The sequence below is a fragment of the Cyprinodon variegatus genome, unplaced genomic scaffold (genome assembly GCF_000732505.1).
Source record: "Cyprinodon variegatus isolate N-32 unplaced genomic scaffold, C_variegatus-1.0 Scaffold112, whole genome shotgun sequence".
Taxonomy (NCBI): domain Eukaryota; kingdom Metazoa; phylum Chordata; class Actinopteri; order Cyprinodontiformes; family Cyprinodontidae; genus Cyprinodon; species Cyprinodon variegatus.
In genome coordinates this window covers 151,958-172,285 of record NW_015150565.1, presented here as the reverse complement: position 1 = coordinate 172,285, position 20,328 = coordinate 151,958, and the positions used below count along the sequence as shown (strand labels likewise).

Sequence of the window (20,328 nt, the reverse complement as noted above, 5' to 3'; positions counted from 1 at the left end):
TTTTTTTAGCTTGCATGCTGTTTGTGTGAGTTTAAAAGTGAATCAGTACCATATTCTGCCATTTTCCATTTAAATTTTTATTCACATATCTAAAAAAAAGCCACAAAGATGTTAAAATGGTCTAAATGCTCATAAAATGTGGATTAAATTAACTGCTGTTAGGTATTTTAAACATAAGGTTTTGTTCAAGACCATACAAATCTATCCCACTCTTAGTTTAGCTTCATTTTCTATAATAGATTTACTATTTTGATCAGACTATTACAGTTCATTTATTATTTTGGATACTGAAGCTGAGCAACTGGAAGTAGTGTCATGCTCATTGAATTATTGGAACCTTCATGATTAAAGTTGCATAAGGTTGTACAGTGTTATGACATTTGCACGTCATATAGTAAAAACTGCCAGGATCTTCAACTACTTTCTAATACAATTATCTTGAACACAGCTGTTTGTAGGTAATAGAAAATAAGACCAGCAGAAGAACATTCCTTGGTCTGTATTTGACATTTTTTTTTGTTGTAAACTTCAGTTTTCTTTTAAAGAAAATTGATTTCATCGCTCAAGGCTTGTTGCTATATTGAATTGGCAGGCTTGAAAGCATCTTTGAAAAGCTTGAAGGCCCGTGTTACATGAGTGGCTGTGCTTAAAAAAAATAAAAATAAAAAATAAAAAAGTTGCTGTTGTAAAGGAAAGCTCTTAAGCTTCTCTCTCCAATTCTTTCCTGAGAAGAGATCACTCACAAGAGATCACTTTAAATTACACCTCTAAATGTATATGTATTAAATAACTATGAGACATGACAACAGTTTTTTTTTTTTTTTTTTTTTCCATAAATTGTAATTAGACCAGAGAAATGGCTCAGCTTACAAATAGCAGCACTTATCACCGGGCCTACTTCTTCAGAAAGTCAGCCCAGAATAACAAGAAGCATTTTATACATCTCCAGGGTCCCCCCCTGCCACATCATCACATCACAGAGGCTTGTAAATAATAACCGGCTCCAGCCATATTAAGATATTACAAAGTGTTCTAGATCAGGGACAGCCTGATCGCCAAGTGGCCGAGAACTCGCTGTTAAGAAAGATCTGCTCCGTCTGTGCTCCCATTTCATTCCCAAATCTTTAAACATAATGAAGATGATAACTTTTTATCCTGACAGAAGAACTGTCCTAATTAGATAAACTACTTGGGAATATATTAACCTTAAAATGTAACAGGCAGGTATTATTAAGGTTTAAAAAACACATAGAAACACAATAGAAATTGATCCTAACACTGTTTTCAAAGTATTTATTGAGGCTTTGCAATTTCCATTTGCCTTGATTTACCCTAAGTCCCCTAAAGCCTTTCTGACACAGCTCTGTATCTGAAGATACTTAATTCAGGAAAATTATCATGTCTACACCCTGATCCTGTTTAAATATTGTGAACTTTTTGGATTGATATGATAGAATGACTAAGGGATAACATAAGTTAGTATTAAAACACACTGAAGTCAGAAACACAGAAATATTATTTCAGATAGACACTAATTGTGTGTTTGTTTTTGTGCAGGTTAAGGTGGACGCTTCTGTAACTGAGGTGGAGCTGGAAGGGTTAACTCCAGCCACTGAATACATCGTGACAGTTTACGCCATGTATGGAGAGGAGGCCAGTGATCCCATGACCAGTCAACAGACCACATGTAAGCATCAACCAAACAATCCTTTAAACCTGGATTTTCCAATATCCTCCTTTAATGATATTCTCTGTTTGCAAAGTGATCAGGTGCAAACTATTTTAGTGTCTGTTTTCCTCAGATAAGCTAAAATGTAAACTTTTCCTACATTTTATTTGTGCAAAATAAATTTTAGTTTTTTATTATGAAAAATGCTATTTTTAAATGACACTCCTAAAAAAAATAATATAAAGAATTACTGATAATCCTCTTGTTTGTGTTGGAACCACAAACATTAAAGCATTTCATTTAAACTCTGAGGTACTGTAGATCAACAATAAGTTAGTTGTGAGTGAATGCGCCATACATTGCTTTGTTTCATTGATTTAGTGGGAATAAATCTAAAAGTTAAAGTGCTATAAATGGTTTGGCTAAACTCTGAACTGTATCTCTTGGTCAAGATAATACTAATATTTTTATCCTAAAATAATATAAATAATATAAAATTTATATAAAATACATTTTTGTGATGCATTTTTCAACTGCAGTTTTTACAGCGGTTTACTTACACAATATTTTTCAATTTTTACTTTATAAGATCCCTGTGTTCTCAGCTTCTGTTTTACCTTTAACCTGAACGGTTGGTGGTTGCTCTTTATACAAAGATTCAACTTTCTGCAAAGTCTTGAGGCAAAATCTTTTCAGCAGAAATATTAGGCTCTGGGTAATAAGCTTTGTGAAGTTTTATTAATAAAATATTTCTTACGGCTTTATCACCCTAATCTTAAATTGCTTTCATTCTCTTTGGAGCACCTCACTCCACTCTAGTCATTTCAATTTATTTGCAGCTGCCTGTGGTTCATTTGGAAAGAAACCAAATCTCTTATTAAAGAGACCTCTGTTTATTCATGAAGAACACTTCACTAATTTTAGCTTGTTTTGAGATCTATATAAATATCTGCATGTAGGACTCAGAGAAGATGAGCTAGATTCTTAATTCAGACACTGCAGCAAATGTGTTTCCATGATTTGCCTTCAGTCATGACTTTAATATTTTCTAATCAGTGGAATTAGCGTTTTAATTGTGTTTTCTTCACCTTCAACTCTTCATTTAGCTTTTCTAGTGCAACTAGAGCATGTTTAAGTCACATTTTCTGGCACTTTTTGATTTTCTCCACTGTTAAATGATCAGCCTCGGGTGCCAAAATCCACGTCCAGCTCCTTTTCTCACAGCTATTTTCTGCATGTCACACTCTATCTTCAGTGTTTAAAAGCAGTGATTAGAGTCTGTTTCTGTTGAAACGTTTCCAAATCCTAACCATTCTCACCAGCTTATGTTTTATGGCATCTCCATGAAGGAGTGAGGTGTGTGGCTTTAAGTCAGAGCCTGTTTATATCTGTAGAAAGGGTTTAAAGCTTCAGTTGATGTCAGCAGCTTCACAGTCGCAGTTTTTTGTTGTTTGTTTTGTTTTTCCATTCGCAAAGGATTGACCTTTTTTTTTTGTTGACTTTTTAAGGCGTAATGTTACAGATAACGATATGTTCTGCATAAAATTACTTTCTTTGTGCATTAATTTAATAATCTTACTTATTTTTCCTGCGTTACCAGATTTTGCATCATTGAGTCCTTTCTTTTCTTTCCGTCATATAAATGCCTTTATTTCATTTTGCAATATGATTAGGTTTTTATGGTGTCTTTGGTGCAATTATGTGTCATTGTATATCATCAGAATGATCTGAAAACTTACTTTCTTGTCAGCTGCTAAGCTTTGATGCAACTGGACAAAGCATGATGGAGGTTTAATCTGCACTCATTTCTCCTATTCATTCTGATTTCAAAGCTCTCTGAAGCCTCTCATCCCTCATTTTGTCAACAGACTTGACAAAATGAGGAACTGTTATTTCTTCTGTTATTCACCAATAATACACTCTGATTATTAGTGTTGTCTAAAACAGCACACGCATATGACCTTGATTAAAATAAAAAATGAACCATGACAGAGATAAGCGTAGGAGTGCTTAACAATACGATCCCATGTCTGATGTGATAAATATATGAAGATAGCTTTTTGTGTTTTTATTTTCCTCCGTTGCAGCACAAGTTGCATACAAACTATAGATGAAAATGTATATTTTATGATCATAAAGCTCCTAAATATTTGTCCCTAGTCTGGTCATATAATAAAATTTTGACTCCTCTCTGCACCACATTATAGTTTTATCTACATGATGTAAATAATTTGAACCTTCAAACATGAAAATGGTGTATAAATGAAATTTAAAGCAGTCCAAACTATGCCAGATTAATGTTATATCTGTAGAATCCAAACAGATCACTTTAACAGGACTTCTTTGACTGTCAGAACACAGAACCTTGGACCCAGAAGTCTGGCAGACAATCTGACATGACCTATAATAGTGTTTAACAACTGTTTGATGAATCAGCGCCTCAGCAGCTACTGTAGGACCGAAAGGCCGGAATCTCTGTTGAGGGGAAAACACAGGTTAGTGACTACGAAACTCTGACATAGGGTNTATTTCAGGCAGGGTCAAAGCTACAATGGTGCTGACACCAGAAAACCATTCTATGACATCTTACCTTTACAGACGTACCAAAAGTTTCTTCTTAAATCTAATAGCTTTGAGACTTTTGTGTGTTTTTGTCAGGCAGAAATTTATTTATACCCCCTTAGGGTGTAAGAGGTTTTAACTGATGAGCAGAAGCCAGCAGACGAGGGAGGGCAGGTGATTTTAGAAGGAGAAGCAATAGCCGGTCTTGATTAGGCAAACAGAAATCCAGACCAGAAGATAAGGGATCCAAAGAGGTACCGTAAGGAAATCCAAGTGGTAAGCAGGCAGAATCCAGCAGAGTTAGGTAAACGGATCAGAAAAGGGGCAGGCAGGCTCAGAGGTCCAAGGGCAGAAACTAGTCAGGATTAGGTTATCAGAACAAACAAACTGGGTATGTTAGAGAACTCTCACCTACTGCTAGAATAATATGGCACTGATGGCTGGGACCATGCAGTTTAAGTAGAAGCTGGAACAGGTGGATCTGATGAAAGGTAATGAAAACTAGGTGGAGCTAGGCAGAAGGAAGGAATGAACCATCAGTGCAAAGATCATGACACTGAAAACATGAAACAAGCACCACAATCTAACAGAAGAAAATGTATCAATCTGGATGAATAGAGGAAAAAATTAGAGACTAGAGATACACAAATCTGATACTTGGATAAGATATGGAGTCCAATATTGACTAACTAGCTGGATTGGACATCAGTGATTTGGCATTGGATCGGAGATCCAATCCAATACACTTTAAACATAACTGGTATTTATTACTTTTTGCTGCTTTATTCTTAAAAAAATTATATTAAATACATTTATACCTGTGTTAATTTTACATTATTTATCTAAAGGCTAAAGCCTTCACTCACATGGCAATATACAGTACATACCAAAAGTTTGGACACTTTCTCATTCAAAGAGTTTTCTTTATTTTCATGATTATGAAAGTTGAATATTCACACTGAAGGCATCAAAACTATGAATTAACACTTGTGGAATTATATACTTAACAAAAACGTGATAAACAACTGAAAATATGTCTTATATTCTTCAAAGTAGCCACCTTTTGCTTTGATTACTGCTTTGCACACTCTTGGCATTGTCTTGATGAGTGTCTTGATGAGTGTCTTCAAGAGGTAGTCATCTGAAATGGTCTTCCAAAAGTCTTGAAGGAGTTCCCAGAGATGCTTTAGCACTTGTTGCTGATTTTGATGACTGCATTTCAGCAAAAGGCTATTAATCAGCTATCAATGAAAATCAGCTGTGTTGAAGCAAGAAAACCTCTACAACCTGTAGGACAGTGGTCCTCGAGGACCGACTTTGGACATGCTTGTGTTAAATATTTTCAGGGTTGACCAGTCTGTCAAAAGCAATATGAAGGGAGTGAACAAAACTTAAGTCCATGAGAAAGTTCCAAAGAAAAAATATTAATAACTTACAGCTTCTCTCCCCAAAAATATGTAAATTCTGTTTTTCGAAAGTGTGTATCCTCTTGTACATGGCATAAAACAAAATAATTTTATCTGAAATTATAGTAAATCGTCTATCCCTGGTAGTGTGATAGTAGTAAGCTGCTTTCCTGCTACAGGATATATATACCCAGCTGTAGGTGATGGAACCATAAATGATGGTCTCTACCATTAAAGTCAATGTTCAGAAATGTTACCACAGCTAAATTTTGCAGCAAGACAAAGATCTGAAACTCAGTTATAAGTAGTTCAAAAACTAAATCAAAAATAGATGTTGTTGTGTGCCCTCAAACTGAAAATCTCTGCAATGTGGTGGAATTCAAACAATTTTGGAAAGAATAGCTGGTCAACTGATTGACAGAACCAGTTGTTAAGTTTAATGGCCATTACTGTTTCAGATGTGGTTATGCTAGTTTGTATAGCCTTTTCTTCCTTTTAAAATGAAAATAACTTTGTCTTAGATTTCTTTGCTATCTTTAACACAAATATGTAACCAAATAGCCAAAACAGAGAAGTCTTTTTTTGTAACACTACTGACTCATGTAAATATGAAATTCAAGTTCAGCAGATTCTAACAATAAGTTTTTGGGGAGCTATTGAACCATATCTTTGGCTTTATTACCTCTCAAATTTTCTTGGAGCAGATACGAGCAGAACTGTAGAAATCTCTGTGTTTTAAATACAAACAAGTTTAAAACACTACAGATTCAGTAGATTCATCATGAAGGCTGTGAGCATTGATTTATTGATTATACGGTATGTATTATTTATGGTCTGTACAGCCATGTACTGTAAGTACTGCAACTTTTATCAAACAATGAATATATGAATACTGTAATACTTGTGGTTTGTTTCCTATCATAATTATCACATTTCTTTTAATAGTTTAAAATGGGTCGTTGATTTCTGCAGCGGAGGATTAAAGCACAATGCTTTATAATAAACGGGCCAAAAGCTATTTACTACAATATTACATATGCTTAAGGGGAGAAGAAGAGGAACACCTTCAAGGAAATGTTTTGTATTGTTCCCTAAAGCCAACAACTCTGCAGGTTGTTTTTCTTTGCCTTTTTTCTGTTGATGCTTTAAAGTCATCCCCCGCTTGAGCAGAAGGTACAAACTTTGCAGGTTGCCCATACTGTGACCTACGAAGTCATGGGGAGATTTTCCTTTTAATGAATGCATAATGCTTCAAGTATTGGAAGGTTACAGGGTTGACCTTAGCTTTCTTTGAAAATATAGTAAACACATATGAAAGGGATGTAAATGCAGATAAGGGGGGTCTAACTGGTAGAATAAGAGAATTAGGAATTGTTTTCTTATGACCAGAAAAAATGCTTTTAAACTCAGTATATTTAACTTGTGCCTTGACATGCATGCAGACAGTCTTGTTTATAGATGTAAAGTTGAGGAATTACAAATGTTTAAGGAAATTGCATGGAATAATCTAGTTATATATGATAAAATTCACATTAAAAAGGATTGATAATCTTTAATTTCATCTTTTTTCATCTGACTCAAAGTTTAAATCTGAACTTGTTGTATTGTAATTAAAGGTGAAACACTGGATTTATGTGTACAGTACCTCTATGGAAGTATGAAAGGTCCAAATACAAAAAAATTACCACGTTAAAAGGAAGGGAAAACAAACAAGCTCCTGTGACATTTAAGGAAGCCTTTACAAAGTTGGGCGTCATTTATATTTGAAACTGTTTGATGTATATTTTTCTTATAAAACTTTGCCAACTTTCCTATCTTTCACCTTTTTAATTTCCCATCCTGCTGACCGAGGCACCATCTGCAGTAAAAGTAGTGGCTATATCTCTTCCCATTCTTTACTTTCTCCTCTATCTCTCTCTCGGTTTGTCTTTTCTCTGACCTCCTGTATAATTGAGGTGAAGAAACGGGGAGAACAATCAGGATTTTTCTCCCCCTCATTTTTTAAAGAAAACAGATCGGTAATCGGAAGCGGAAACTTTTTCACACATTGGAGTAAAACAGGTTTCAAGGCTAAATTTAAAACTACACAGGGCAGGATGTTTCTTTAGACCTTTTCAGGTCCTCTGAGAGAATTCAAGCAGCAGAAGAAGTTGGAGCAGAGCCTCAGGGAATGGAAGTGATGTAATGAGGTTCAGTCCACTTTATAATTAAACTAGCAAAGTCCAATAATTCTTGTTCCAAAGCCTATGAGAGAATCAAAGGGGCAGAGAATATAGAATCGTGATCCCAGCAGCACTTTTTGTGTTAGTTTTGATTATATTCCATTGCTTCTCTTGACATCTTAATTAGTTTCATGATTGATTGGGAATTTATTTTTTCTGTAAATTCTTTCCCCTAGTTGGAGCTATTTGGTAAACCTTTTGGTGTCAGAGTTTCAGAGCAAAATATATGATTTTTTTTTTGTTGTTCTTTAGTACCTCTGATCCCAGCAAGGAATCTTCGTTTTTCGGACGTGGACCACAGCTCTGCTCGCATTACATGGGAATCCCCTTCCAGGTTGGTCCGAGGTTACCGCATCATGTACGTCAAGACCAGTGGAGTCCAAACTAATGAGGTGAACTTTCTTGTTTTCATGTTTTTGACCTGTTGCTCAAGATAAATAATAAATCAAACCTCAGGGAATCTTCTCAAAATGAATTAGATCTTTGGTTTTCCTGTTGAACAGGTGGATGTTGGTTCTGTGACGAGCTACTTGCTCCGAAACCTGACCTCCACGACTGAGTACACGGTCGGGGTTTTTGCAATCTACAAAGAGGGCGAAGCTCCAGCTGTGACCGAAAGCTTCACCACACGTAGGAATAAAAACTTGAAGTGTTTATTTAGCAACATTGTAATGAAAAATCAAACAAAAAAAATAACCTATCAATTTTGTAGAAACTATTCAGCTAATTGTTGTTCTCTGTAGAGGTGGTCCCGGATCCGCTGGATCTGAAGAGCAGCGATGTTTCCTCAGATGGCTTCAGGGTATATTGGCAACACCCGGCCTCTGATGTGGTGCTCTATCGACTCATCTGGACCCCAACCGATGGGGGAGACAGTGAGGAGGTTGGTCAATTTTTTATTTATTTTTTCATCTAACTTCAGTAACCTATGTGATACAATTACCGTACTGATAAATTAAAATCATAATCTAAATCTTATTTAATGTTATTTGTTGTGTGTGTATATAAATAAATGTATATATTATTTTCCATTGATTCAATTTATTTAGAACAAAGTGACTTTTTTATTGATCCATTTATTTATTCATAGATAAAGTATATTGAGATACCAATATACTGCCTGTCTACATTTGAAGTATTTTATATCTTATTTGTGATTAACCTTATTTTATTTGCTGGTAAAATTCTTTATGCAGTTTGTTTTCGATGAAAACAAAATAATGTGATGACTTTAGACAGATTTTATTTGTCATTTTGTTTACATAAGTGTAAAACAAAAAGATATTTAGTTTGGAAACAGCTCACTGGACAATTTCATCTTTTTAAAAGTGTAAAATATTTAAAATAGTAAAAATTACTGTAAATTTGCAGTTCTAATAAAAAAATATATATATATAATTATAATATATATATATATATATATATATATATATATANAATACAATACAATAACCCATTCTACAAAACATTCAGCAGTCTGATGGCAGTGGGGAAGAAACTGTTGTGGAATCGGCTGGACCTGCATCCAATGCTTCAAAGTCTCTTCCCCGAGACTCTAATGTAAAAGTCACAGCTTTATATATATATATATATATATATATATATATATATATATATATATATATATATATATATATATATATATAATGTTTATGAAGTATGAATTCATTTTAGCCAATCTTACGTGCAAACTTGATTATCCAAAAAGTTGCTTCTTTAAAAAGTGGTCACATAATATTCAACTGGGCTGTTTCACTATGCTTGCATCAGAAAGTCCTCTAGCTGTAAAAATGCACATTTGGTCAGGATCTCGTTTTGCAGCAGTCTGTTGGATTTTTTTTTTTACCTCTATGAAAGATGCAATTCAATAGTCCACATGTTAGGTGCTTTGATTTGTGGGATGTTCTTTTTTCCTTTTTAGTTTTTTAGATATTAGATGATAAAAAAAGAAAATCTTTTGAAAACTAGCAACAGCACACTTTTATATGAAGTTCAAATGTAAAAAAAAAAAAAAAAAATGATGAAACGAAGTGTTGAAAGGTCTGTAATTTTGCTGCTTTCCATTTATTTTGTTAAAAGCTTTTGCACTTCACCATAGAAACATAGCAGGATTCAGTTTTTCAGAACTATCAAAAGAAAGGTCTGCATGAAAAGTCAAATATTTCATTTATGGCACTTCTACAAAGCCCCTTTCATCTCTTTGTATAAGCTAAAAGATCTGAAGATTTGTGATTTTTTTCTTTTTTTTTTTTTTTTTAAGATTTCGGAAAAACGTCCCTTAGTCTTTTGTCTTAGACTGCATTTATTTCACAAACGTAGATTATGAAGTATTCGCCATTTTAACTCAATTATGTTTCTCTAATCAAAACATTAGTGTGATCTCTATTGAAATTTGATTTACTGATTTATTGTTTTATTTTCATGTCTTTAGTTTATGATTTGTATATGGGTTTTTTTTCTGATTTATTTCTCACTTTGCCTAATGATAAATTGGTGATCTGTTAGTAGCTGTTTGATCTGGGTACCTCATGGAAACTTTCTTGTTTTTTCTTTTTTCTCGTTATAGGTTATGGTGAATGGGAACACTAACACTTATCTGATTAAAGGACTAGAGCCTGCTTCAGAGTATGAAGTCCTCCTGGCTGCTGTCTACGCCAATGAGGTTGAGAGTGATGAGGTGGTGCTGGTAGAAACCACTGGTAAATTAAACCCTGCTCATAAAATATTCACAAAGAATTCTTCATGTTCACAAATTCCATAAAATTTCACCTAGAATAAGTTGGTTTCAGGCTAATTAATTTATTATTCATTATTTTCAGCTAAGAGGACAACTACAGTTGCTACGACAACCACAACGACATTAAGTAAGCAATTCAGCCACCTTGTGCTGTTTTTCTTTCCTTGCTTCACTCTGCCTGGTCTTATCTTTCTCCACTAATTACTTTGCAGCTTTTCATGCTTGTAAAGATTCTCATTCCTCTGAGTCATGGAAACTACAGCAGGCTTGAATCAAAGGGAATTGGTCCTTCTCTCAGTTTCTCTGAATATTATTTGGACTTATGATGCCCCTTAGAGAATAATTCCCTATTTGCTTCAAAACTGCAGCTCTTGAACTCCTGGTTGCGCCAATGCAGACCTCCAGAACTGACAGAGACTCTCTATACATGTCAAATATGTTCAGAAAAACTCTGAACATACTCTGATTTACTTTGTTTACATGAATTGTAGATCTTCATCTTTTTTTATATTTTAGAATTTGCTCCAGTTTTAAGTTGTATGTCTACTATTCATATGCAGGTTTGAAAAAAAATAAAACTTAACAAAAATCTTTTTAATTTCTATCTCTTTATAATCACACTATAAATCATGACATGAAAGCAAAAGGTTAAATTGTTTTTCATAGTGGAAAATTCATACCATAAATTCCTTCTCTGAAACATGGTGGTGGCAGCATCATGCTGAAAGGATTATTTAATGTGGCAGAAACAGGGAAGCAGATACAAATGAGTGGAAAACATGTCTGCAATACAAATACATAATACTTTTGGTTTTTGTAAACATGGGCCTCATGAGACAACATTCTCAAATTGTTGTCATAAACTTCTCTTACTTTTTCTCTCACCTCAGGGATCTTATGAACTGGCTACATGAGATTCAGCACATGTTTTTAAACTTCAGTAATAGATTGTACATGATCATCGTAAACATGATGCAGTTAACCTGTGCGTAAGTGAGCATATTTTCCTAAAAAATTTAAACCTGCATATTTAACCTGATATAAATGGGCGGACTACGACTTCCCTCACTCGTCGGAAGTTGTTCGTTCATAGAAATGGCTTTGAAGACAAGCTCTCCTGATTTAAAGCTGAGCAGCATTATTCAATGACATGTCCAAGCCAAACCATGCAATAAATCACAAGAGCTGTCAATTTTCTGGTTATACTGTTACAGAAGTAAAAATATAAAATAATATAAAAAATAAAAAGTCAATTAAAACTACTGATGGAGGCTAGAGGTGCATTATTTGATGTAAATGAAGCATCAACCAAAAATCAACCGAAATGACAAAATATAAAGCAAAATATCCTTAATATCCTCTTTATCTCTCTCAAACACCACATAAACATAAAGATCTTACCAGCAAAGCTCTAATTTAAGACAAACTCAAAAATCAACATTTAGTATAATAGCAAATCCAAGCAGCTGGCATGAAGTGAAATTAATACAAGTTTTACCGTTAGAAGAGTTTTGCTGTTTTCTTTTCCAGATGTTTTTTCAATAGTAGCTCGATCTCACATAGAGCTTACCTACTGTTATTTCTTTTGATGAAATGACAACAAATTAAATCAGCGTCCCCTGGATATCGACATACCACCTGCAAGTGTAATGGCTGATTGTTGTGTCATCAGCAAATAAAAACATAATTTATAAATGCAAAGTTGCATAATGTGTCATGATGTATCCTAATAAAATGGACACCTACTTCTAAGTAACGAGAAGTTTAGTCATTTAACAGCTGACTGTTGGAAGACTAATACGTCAAGTCTGCAAGACTCGTAAAATAGGTTCGTACCTGAGAAGAGACTCTAAATAGGAGAAAAATGGTGAATGCAATGAGGCCCATAGGTCCTTTACTTTTCACTTCTAATATATGCACTACTTTATATTGCCTCATTGGATTAAATAATTGGTACAAAATAACTTTTTATAAGTGCTTCACATCCTAAAAAATTGAACTAATTCAGTTGATTCTAAATTACAAGTTTCATGTATCATTAAGATGATTGAAAAAAAAAGATCCAATATTTAAATTTCAATTAAATTTGTGTTTGAAATCTGCTTCCATGTCTTTAGATGTCAGTCTTTTTATTCCATCATAAAAGTTTGTGATACTTTCTGCACAGAATGGTGATGATATCACCAAGAAACCAATATGAGTTTGAAGTAAATTAAATGTCAAAAGATTTTGATATCATCATCTTTTTCCATCTCACAGTGTGAAAGTTTTTTGCTTCATTGGGTTTTTCTGACTGTGATCTTCTGAAAGATTTGATTTATTTATTCACTTTTTTTTTCTTTCCTCCCTCTCTGACCCTCCAGCTCCTCGTTATGCGGTAAAGAATCTGAGGATCGATGAAGAAACCACATTTAGCATGCGGGTGTCGTGGCAGGCTGTCGACTCCAGGAATGTCCGTCATTATCGATTGACCTACATTAGTGCCAGGGGAGATCGAGCAGAGGAGACGGTATGAAAGACAGCTTTATTGTGATTTTAGTTCTGTTTTCTTTTTAGAAAAAAAGAATGTCAGTTTTTATTTTCTAAAATAATGTGGAGTTCATACCTATTTGTCAGCCAAAAAGTGAAGTCATTGTCTGCAAAAAATATACCAAAAATTATACCTTTTTTCCTTCAAATAATTGTGGAATTTTTTTCACCACAAAAGATTTAAGAAGAAAAATTGTGATGATTCATTTTAGCTTGATTGGAACTAATCTCAACTATTCTGTACCTTTTAAAATAGCATAAAGCAGCTGTGAAGTCCACATAGCACCAAGCTAAATTGGAAGAGGAATTAGAAAAAATCCTTAGAAAAGTTGCTGTTTTTGTTGCAATCCTCTAAAAAGATGTTATTGCTTTGCTTTTGCCTTGATTAGCCCTCTCCTCAATGTGTGCGATGATCAGTTTAGTAACTTAGGACCTTATTACTTCCGCCAAGGAGGTTATGTTTTTATTGGTGTTGGGTTTTTTTCCTGTTTTTCTGTTTTTACTATTTTAAAAATAACTAAAAAAGTTATGTATGGATTTTGCTGAAATTTTCAAAAAAAATGTGCATTTTTGGACTGGCTACAAATGATTACATTTTGGTGATGATCTGGATCATCATCTGGATCTAAGAATGTTTTGAAAGATTCGTTGAATACAGGTATTAACTCAAGGTGGCAGTAAAAACATGTTTGGGGAAATGTGCTACTTGGTGGGGTCTGCACTCTCTGTGTGCTTTTCTGGTTCATTTTATTTTTTAAAGGGTTCAAGCGTTTTAGACTTAAACTTTTCTGATTGTATAAGCTGTTTTTTTTTTAAGGAAAAAAAGCTTTTTTCATGTCTAATATTTGATGGAAATCAAATTAACTTTTCACTTTTATTTACCATCTTGGATTGCATTTTTTCACTTCACCTGGTAGATTGCTAATCCAAATAACACAGAACAAGAAAATAGGTTTTCAAAATAATGGTTAGATTATCGTACATGTACCATTTGAGATTATGTCTACATAATATCAACCTTATTTTATGTAGCACATGACCTAAGAGGACCTATGAGTCTGCAATGATAAGTAATAGTATTTTAAAGCTGTTTTTTATCTTCTGTATAAAAGCAGCAATAAGTAAAGAGCCTTCTTTAGATCAACTGGCAAAGGCCGGCTGTTGTCAACTTGATTTTAAATACCTGTAGTGATATTCTTCTTTTTTACGTGTGTTTCATTTACTGTACTCCAGCTTATCCCTAAAAGCTTTTGAAGGGACTGTTATAAACAGTCCCCTATGCATAACAGGGCCTCATATCAGTACCGATTTTTTAGAACAAAAGTGCAAAGGGAGATTAAATGTTGCTCTAGTTCAAGGCAGTTCTGCTCACGGTGATCGTTTTGTGATAGAGAAGAGGATAATGATGAAAACATTGTCAGATCATCAAAGACTATGTTTGATTAGATGTTGAGAAAAATGGAGAGAGTAGCTGGATTCACTGTAATGAGCCACGAGAGAAAAGCAAAGCAGGAAGACTAGGAGAAAACAAAATTTAATGCAGAAACACTGTTCTCCCATGTGAATGTCTACTTTGTTTAGCTCTCTTTAAGTTTATCTAAACTTTATTTTACCGGGAGAGAAATCCATTGAGATTGCTAATCTCTTTTAGGATGTCCTGGCCAAGCTCAATGTGCAAGGTGCACAATGTGCTGCTATATGTCATCACGAATTTCAATATCAACTTAACAATAAAAACTTTATTTGACTTTTTAACCCAGGAAAAGCTCAAAAAAATTTAATAAGAAGAAAAATGGGACATTTTGCAGTCATGAGGAAAAAAATACTCTTTAAAAAGGGATGCAAGCCAAGCTGAATAAATGAGTATTTATTGAACAATTATATATGCTACTTGTGTCATCGAGTTGGAGAAATTGTCAGTATAACAGAGAGATCTCCACACTAAAGCATGTTTTTTTTGTCATGGGGTTCGCTATAAGAAGTCCTCAAAAACTTTGTACTGGAAAACTCCTGGGAGAAATGTCACAGAGTTATGTTAGTGAAAGAAAAAAAACAACTGAGCAAGATGAGTACAGGTTAACATAGGGAAAGGTGAAACAGTAACAGAATATTACAAATCCATTAGAAATTATAAACATAAATCTGATTCAATATCACACCTAGCAGAAAGCAAGTGTAGCCATCCAAAAACCAAATACTTTTCTTCATTATAAATTGAAGCTTTTATGAATCTAAATCGCATCTCAACATTTGATTTCCTTCATGCCTTTTGTGCTTCATATTGAAGCGTGCACCATGTGTGCACCATGCGTGCACCAACAGTTGTTGAATATCTTTACAGCCTATCATATTCAAATGAATCTTAGGTGGCAGTTATGTATTTGTTAGTGCTGATTTGTTGCATCACCCCAGCAGAGGCTGCAGTAACGCGGTGGTCCTCTGGACACAGGTTCCACAGCAGCTTTTCATTCTAACAATAAAAAGCTCCCAGCTGCTTGCACCAGCAGCTTGTTAAATGAGATCTCTTATCAAAGAATGAGCAGCAGGGTGCTCCATTTGGCAGTCTGGTCAGGCTATGAATCTCCAAGTGCTGCGCACAAAAGACACCCTCTAAAAGGCTGAGGAATCAACTGCACAGCTTCTTCTGCTTCTTACAGGTTCTCCCGGTGAGGGAGCAAAGAGCTGCATTACAAAAACAATAGCTCCATAAAATCTTAATAATGTTAGGATGATAGTTTTTAAATCTGTGTTTATCAGCAGAAGTTTGTAACTTTATAGCAGAGGTCACCAACAGAGTGACAGGAACTTCAGGTAACCTAATGTTGGCACAGTGAACTGAATCTTATCTTATCTGAATTTTATCTAACACTGATGATTGTCTTTGTTCATCACAGCTGCATTTATATAAATTTGAAATTGTCACTTACTGTAAAAAAAAAAAAAAAAAAGGGAGATCTGACTCTTCTAGGTTAGTTCTGATAGCCCTTCCTGATTTTTGGTACACTTCGAGTAGTCCTTAACTAGACATGAACCGGTCATGAATATATATATATATATATATATATATATATATATATATATAAAGACTTTTTGGAGTGAATTGGATACTTTTTACATTTTTTCCATTACGTCGCTGATCTGACGTCATGATCGTACATGGTTATAGGATTCCTGCAAAATTAGATTACCTGTTTGTCTGTACTTTAGTTGTGTCTTTCTTTAATTATGCATTAATTACTATAAAAGTACAACCCAAAGCCGGAAAATGAGTTGCCGGAGGTAAGGTACAATCCCTTCTTCTGGGAGAGAATTGCTACTGATGAGTGCAGAAAGATGTAAACATATTTGTTCTAACAGAAAAGTTAATTTTAACATTTATTTTTTTAGAACAGTGTGCCTTTAATAATTAGGGAGAAAAAAAAACTGTCTTTTTGTTTTTTTTCCATTTAACTCATTTGGTAGCAATCCGGATTTATTCTAGTTCTGCAAATGAGCTGATGGTACAGATCCTGCTACTGGTACAGATCAGATAGTGAGAACCCCAAAACACATGGGCTATGTCCAAGCATCACTATATAGGAGTTATGCCATTTTATATGAGTGTTCAAATGTGAAAGCGTACATCCTTATTCACTGGATGAATATATAAATCCCAGAATGCTTTGCAAGAGCTCTCCGTGCAAAGCATCATGGGATATTTAAAACTATATCACTTGCATTATTGCCACCTTTAGGTGCTACCAGGTACATTCATTCTACTTTTGCAGGGTTATGTTTAAAAAGAGCTGACCAGGTGATTTAGGAGGACTAACTTACATGTGTAAAAGGCTTTAAATCTTGTTTGACCTAGAACATTTTCCTGGTAAATTACTGGGACTTATGTGAAAAAGGGCTTTCAGTTTCAAAAAGCTTAAAGACCATAACAGCATTTAGTTGCTTTATATAGTGACTGAAAATTGTTTTATGCAGTGTAGCTTTTGAACTGTCTCTTGTTGTTTCAAATCATGCATTTCTAAGGTCAAAGATGATTCAACATTGTATGAAGTTCCTTTAATAAGTAGTGTTTAAATCCAGGAAAAGACAGGTTCAAGCTAATGCATTTTTTTTTGTGATAAAATCACAAGAATCCTTGAGCTTAGGATGGTTGCTGCCAAAGGCAGGGTGTTAGTTTAATTTGCTGTCATTTCTCTGCACCCACATTAGCCTTGAATTACTTTACTATTGTCTGTGCAGACTACATATTCAACGCTACAAACAGCAAATTAACTTCAAAACAAAATTATCTTATTGTGCCCAACAACTACAGTTCAGATGTCTTTAAGATGTATATCAGGTTACATTCCTGTCAGTTTATCTGTTACATGCAAAGGTAGAAAACATGCTAAGATCAGGGAATTGGTGTAGATTTGCCTTAATGTCCAGGGCTATACAGGGTCTTTCTACAAGGAGTTTACTGTTCTCTATGTGCATGCAGGGATTCCTTCTTCTTCCTACAGACCAAAAACATGACTGTTAGGTTAATTGGTATCTCCTCTCGTAGGTGTAAGTGTGTTGGCATGGTTGTATAGCCCCATTTACACCACCCTTTTAAAACCATACTGAGATCGGTCCGAGCACGGTAACCGAGATAACTGTAGATTGTAAATGGCAAGCGAAACTAAACAGGACAGCGCCAGACACAACCAAACCATGCTAACATGGCACTAGTTCATTGGTAGGGCTCGGCGGGGTTAAGTTCTGGCCCGGTTCTCAGATAACAAAGAGCGCTGAAGCAGACATCTCCTTACAGTCAACCATCGTAATCATGAAATTTCGGACATTCATAAAAATGCTTCCTACCTTGCCACACCGTTTCCAGTGGTGATTCTGCTTAGCAGAGTGAAGAACCTCAACTCCTGTCATTCTTTCCTGCATCTATAAGCCCTGATTAGATTATCGTTTGTCGTATCCAATTTCCAAAAGCCCAATCTGTCAAGTAAATTGACAAAAGGCTACCTTCTTCGCCTGATTCTGAGTGTGTAAACCATGCTCAGCACTGTTAACTGATCCAAGCTCTGCACGGGTCGGTTTTCAAAGGGTAATGTAAATAAGGGTTATGTCTCTGCCCTGCAATATAATGGTACCTTGACCAGGGTGCAACCCTCCTATCCCCTTACTGCAGGAGGTACGCACCAACCCAACTGTGACCCTGAAGGATAAAAGATAGATTGATGTCTTTTGACAAATCTTATGACTTTTTGATGTTGGCATTTTTTTCTAAGTACTGTATATTTGGTCTAAAAATACATAAAACATGTGGCTTGATGTCTTTGGACATGGTTTCATCAAGAATTTGTTTTTATGGACATTCAAAGGAATTGTTACCCTATTTGCTAAGGATAAGCATTTTAAACCACATTTAGAAAATAATAAACATTTGTTTTGTAAACATTTCCTTTTGAAAGTTTAACAGAACCACATTTTATGTTTTTTCCATGGATGGCAGCATTGTATTTTCTAGGTCTATCATAATAGACATTTTTTGTGTGTAGTATTACCTGCATAATTATACTTCCAGCTTAAAAGACAAGAAATTACAAATTTTCTATTTAATAGAAATTATACAAAATTTAGTCAACACTTTTGTGAAAAGTATGACTCCACATTCCTGCTTTAACAAAGTAGAAGTGTCACAAATCTCAGCCTGTATTTTAGTGGAAATGTAAGCATAAACATTGCCATCCAGGTTTGACTTATTTATACATTGCAGTTTTAATGCAGTAGTAATGTAGATTACATCTCTTTTCAATGCCAGATTAACCACTTTTGCATTTAATCACTCTATTTCAGATTTTAAACTGCCAAAGCAATGAAACAGATGCTAAATTTAGTGCTGTTAGCAACTAATAATTACCTTGTCATAATACTGGATTCTCAGAGAGTTTGCAAGTAATTCCTGTATTGCATTCAAAATTTTTTCCCCCATTAAATACCTACAATGCTCTGATAAACATTTAAAACTTGTTGTGGATTCATCCCAGCTTTTATTATAAATTGTTATCAGTCAAGGACATATATAAACAGTAGTGCTCTCCATAAACACAACAAGGCATCTGCTTCTTTTCTTAGTTAAAAACATCATACATAAGACACATTGTCACTTTGATAAAGCTCACACTTACTTTACACATGAGTCACAGACTAATAGTGCCTGGTGTGAAAAACGTTGCTACGATGAGAGAAATATTACATGGTTTTACAATAGATGGATAAATTCCAAATGGTATTTACATATTAATTGTATACACAAAACTAATTAAGTCTGCAGTTGGTGCTCAAACAGAGAAAAAATTATATTCTTCATATTTTGACTATATCTATGCCATATTTAGGTATCAGCATGTTCGAAGATGCCAGCAATATTTTGTCGCCTAGCGGGAAATACTTAACGGCCTCTACTACCCTAAAACAAAAAACCTCCCATGAACAACAAACCCAAACTTAAATCCTGGTTATGCCTCTGCCACTGCTTCACCAGATGTCAGTGTGTGCAGGGTAACCGTGGGGTAACTAAACTCTGCAGCCATCTGTTCTCAGACAGCTGTGATGCTTAATATACCAAAGTCGCTGTGCTGCTGCATTCAAGGCTCAATAAACAATGGCTGTTGGGCATAAAACTCATTTCTGTGTGTAAACAGAGTTCCTGCTATTTCATTTTATTTTGCTACATTTGTTTAAGTTCTTTAAAACTTTGACAGGGAAAAATATTTTTTTTTTCTCTGCACTGCAAAAAACAGTCTAGAAACTAGAAATAGGTAAACCTTTCGTAAATTAAATGTATTCCCCCTTAATTTCAGTATTTTTTCTTATTTTAAATGTAAATTGTCTTGCTCCATTTGCTAAGTGTCTCCCTTACCTTTTGAATTTAAGAACAAATGCCGTTATTTTAAGAAAACATTTCATTTTTTTCTTAATAACTTTTAATATTATTGAAATGTATTATTAGGTGCTTTAAATAATTAATCTCATTTACTTGAAGAAAAAAGCATGAAAGTTTCTAACCTGGTATATAAACCTTGTAGAATATATATTTATAATATATTTGGTATAAATTGTTTTTGCTCCTGCTTTTATGTCCTGGTAGGAAAATAATCTAACTGTGTCTCTGTAATTCTAGGAAATTATATAAAAATGTATTTAAGAGGGGATTCCTTAATAATTTAT

General features: G+C 34.4%; 1 protein-coding gene across 1 annotated transcript in view; it reads left to right on the top strand.

Annotated features, from left to right (window-relative positions):
* The window catches only part of LOC107084928 (collagen alpha-1(XIV) chain-like), a 145,600-nt gene that overhangs the window by 75,224 nt on the left and 50,048 nt on the right, over nt 1-20,328 (top strand). The window contains exons 13-19 of the mRNA XM_015375010.1: nt 1,558-1,687; nt 8,112-8,251; nt 8,363-8,489; nt 8,603-8,742; nt 10,426-10,558; nt 10,679-10,723; nt 12,960-13,105. Of these exons, the coding sequence (XP_015230496.1) occupies nt 1,558-1,687; nt 8,112-8,251; nt 8,363-8,489; nt 8,603-8,742; nt 10,426-10,558; nt 10,679-10,723; nt 12,960-13,105 (861 nt within the window). The remainder of the gene's footprint in view (nt 1-1,557; nt 1,688-8,111; nt 8,252-8,362; nt 8,490-8,602; nt 8,743-10,425; nt 10,559-10,678; nt 10,724-12,959; nt 13,106-20,328) is intronic.